The following is a 591-nucleotide window of genomic DNA, read 5'->3' on the forward strand; positions in this document are numbered from 1 at the left end:
CGGTGGACAGGGAGAAGATGGAGAGGTACTCCCTGGTGGTGGAGGCCAACGACCAAGGGAGGGAGCCGGGACCGCGATCCGCCACGGTCAGGGTCTACATCACGGTCCTCGACGAGAACGACAACACCCCTCAGTTCAGCGAGAAGCGCTACATCGTCCAGGTGAGGGAGGACATAAGGCCCCACACTGAGATCCTGCGCGTCACCGCCACGGACCTGGACAAGGACAACAACGCGCTGGTCCACTACAACATCATCAGCGGGGACAGCCGGGGGCAGTTCTCCATCGATAGCATCACTGGGGAGATACAGGTGGTGGCCCCGCTGGACTTCGAGGTAGAGCGGGAGTATGCTCTGAGGATCCGGGCTCAGGATGCAGGGCGCCCTCCCCTCTCTAACAACACTGGCATGGCCAGCATCCAGGTGGTGGACATCAACGACCATGCCCCCATCTTTGTCAGTACCCCTTTCCAGATCTCTGTCCTGGAGAACGCTCCCCTCGGCCACTCGGTCATCCACATCCAGGCCGTGGATGCGGACTATGGCGAGAACTCACGCCTAGAGTACAAACTGACCGGGGTCTCGGCCGACC

The 591-nt window shown here is 61.4% G+C and overlaps 1 protein-coding gene across 1 annotated transcript in view; it reads left to right on the forward strand.

The window, feature by feature from the left end:
- Positions 1–8: 8 nt before the first annotated feature.
- The window catches only part of LOC104272888 (cadherin EGF LAG seven-pass G-type receptor 3-like), a gene marked incomplete at both ends in the record, with an annotated part of 39,577 nt that continues 38,994 nt past the window's right edge, over positions 9–591 (forward strand). Inside the window, 1 exon segment of the mRNA XM_009867999.1 lies at positions 9–584. Coding sequence (XP_009866301.1) covers positions 9–584 — 576 coding nt within the window.

Source organism: Apaloderma vittatum, unplaced genomic scaffold, assembly GCF_000703405.1.
Source record: "Apaloderma vittatum isolate BGI_N311 unplaced genomic scaffold, ASM70340v1 scaffold24144, whole genome shotgun sequence".
Taxonomy (NCBI): domain Eukaryota; kingdom Metazoa; phylum Chordata; class Aves; order Trogoniformes; family Trogonidae; genus Apaloderma; species Apaloderma vittatum.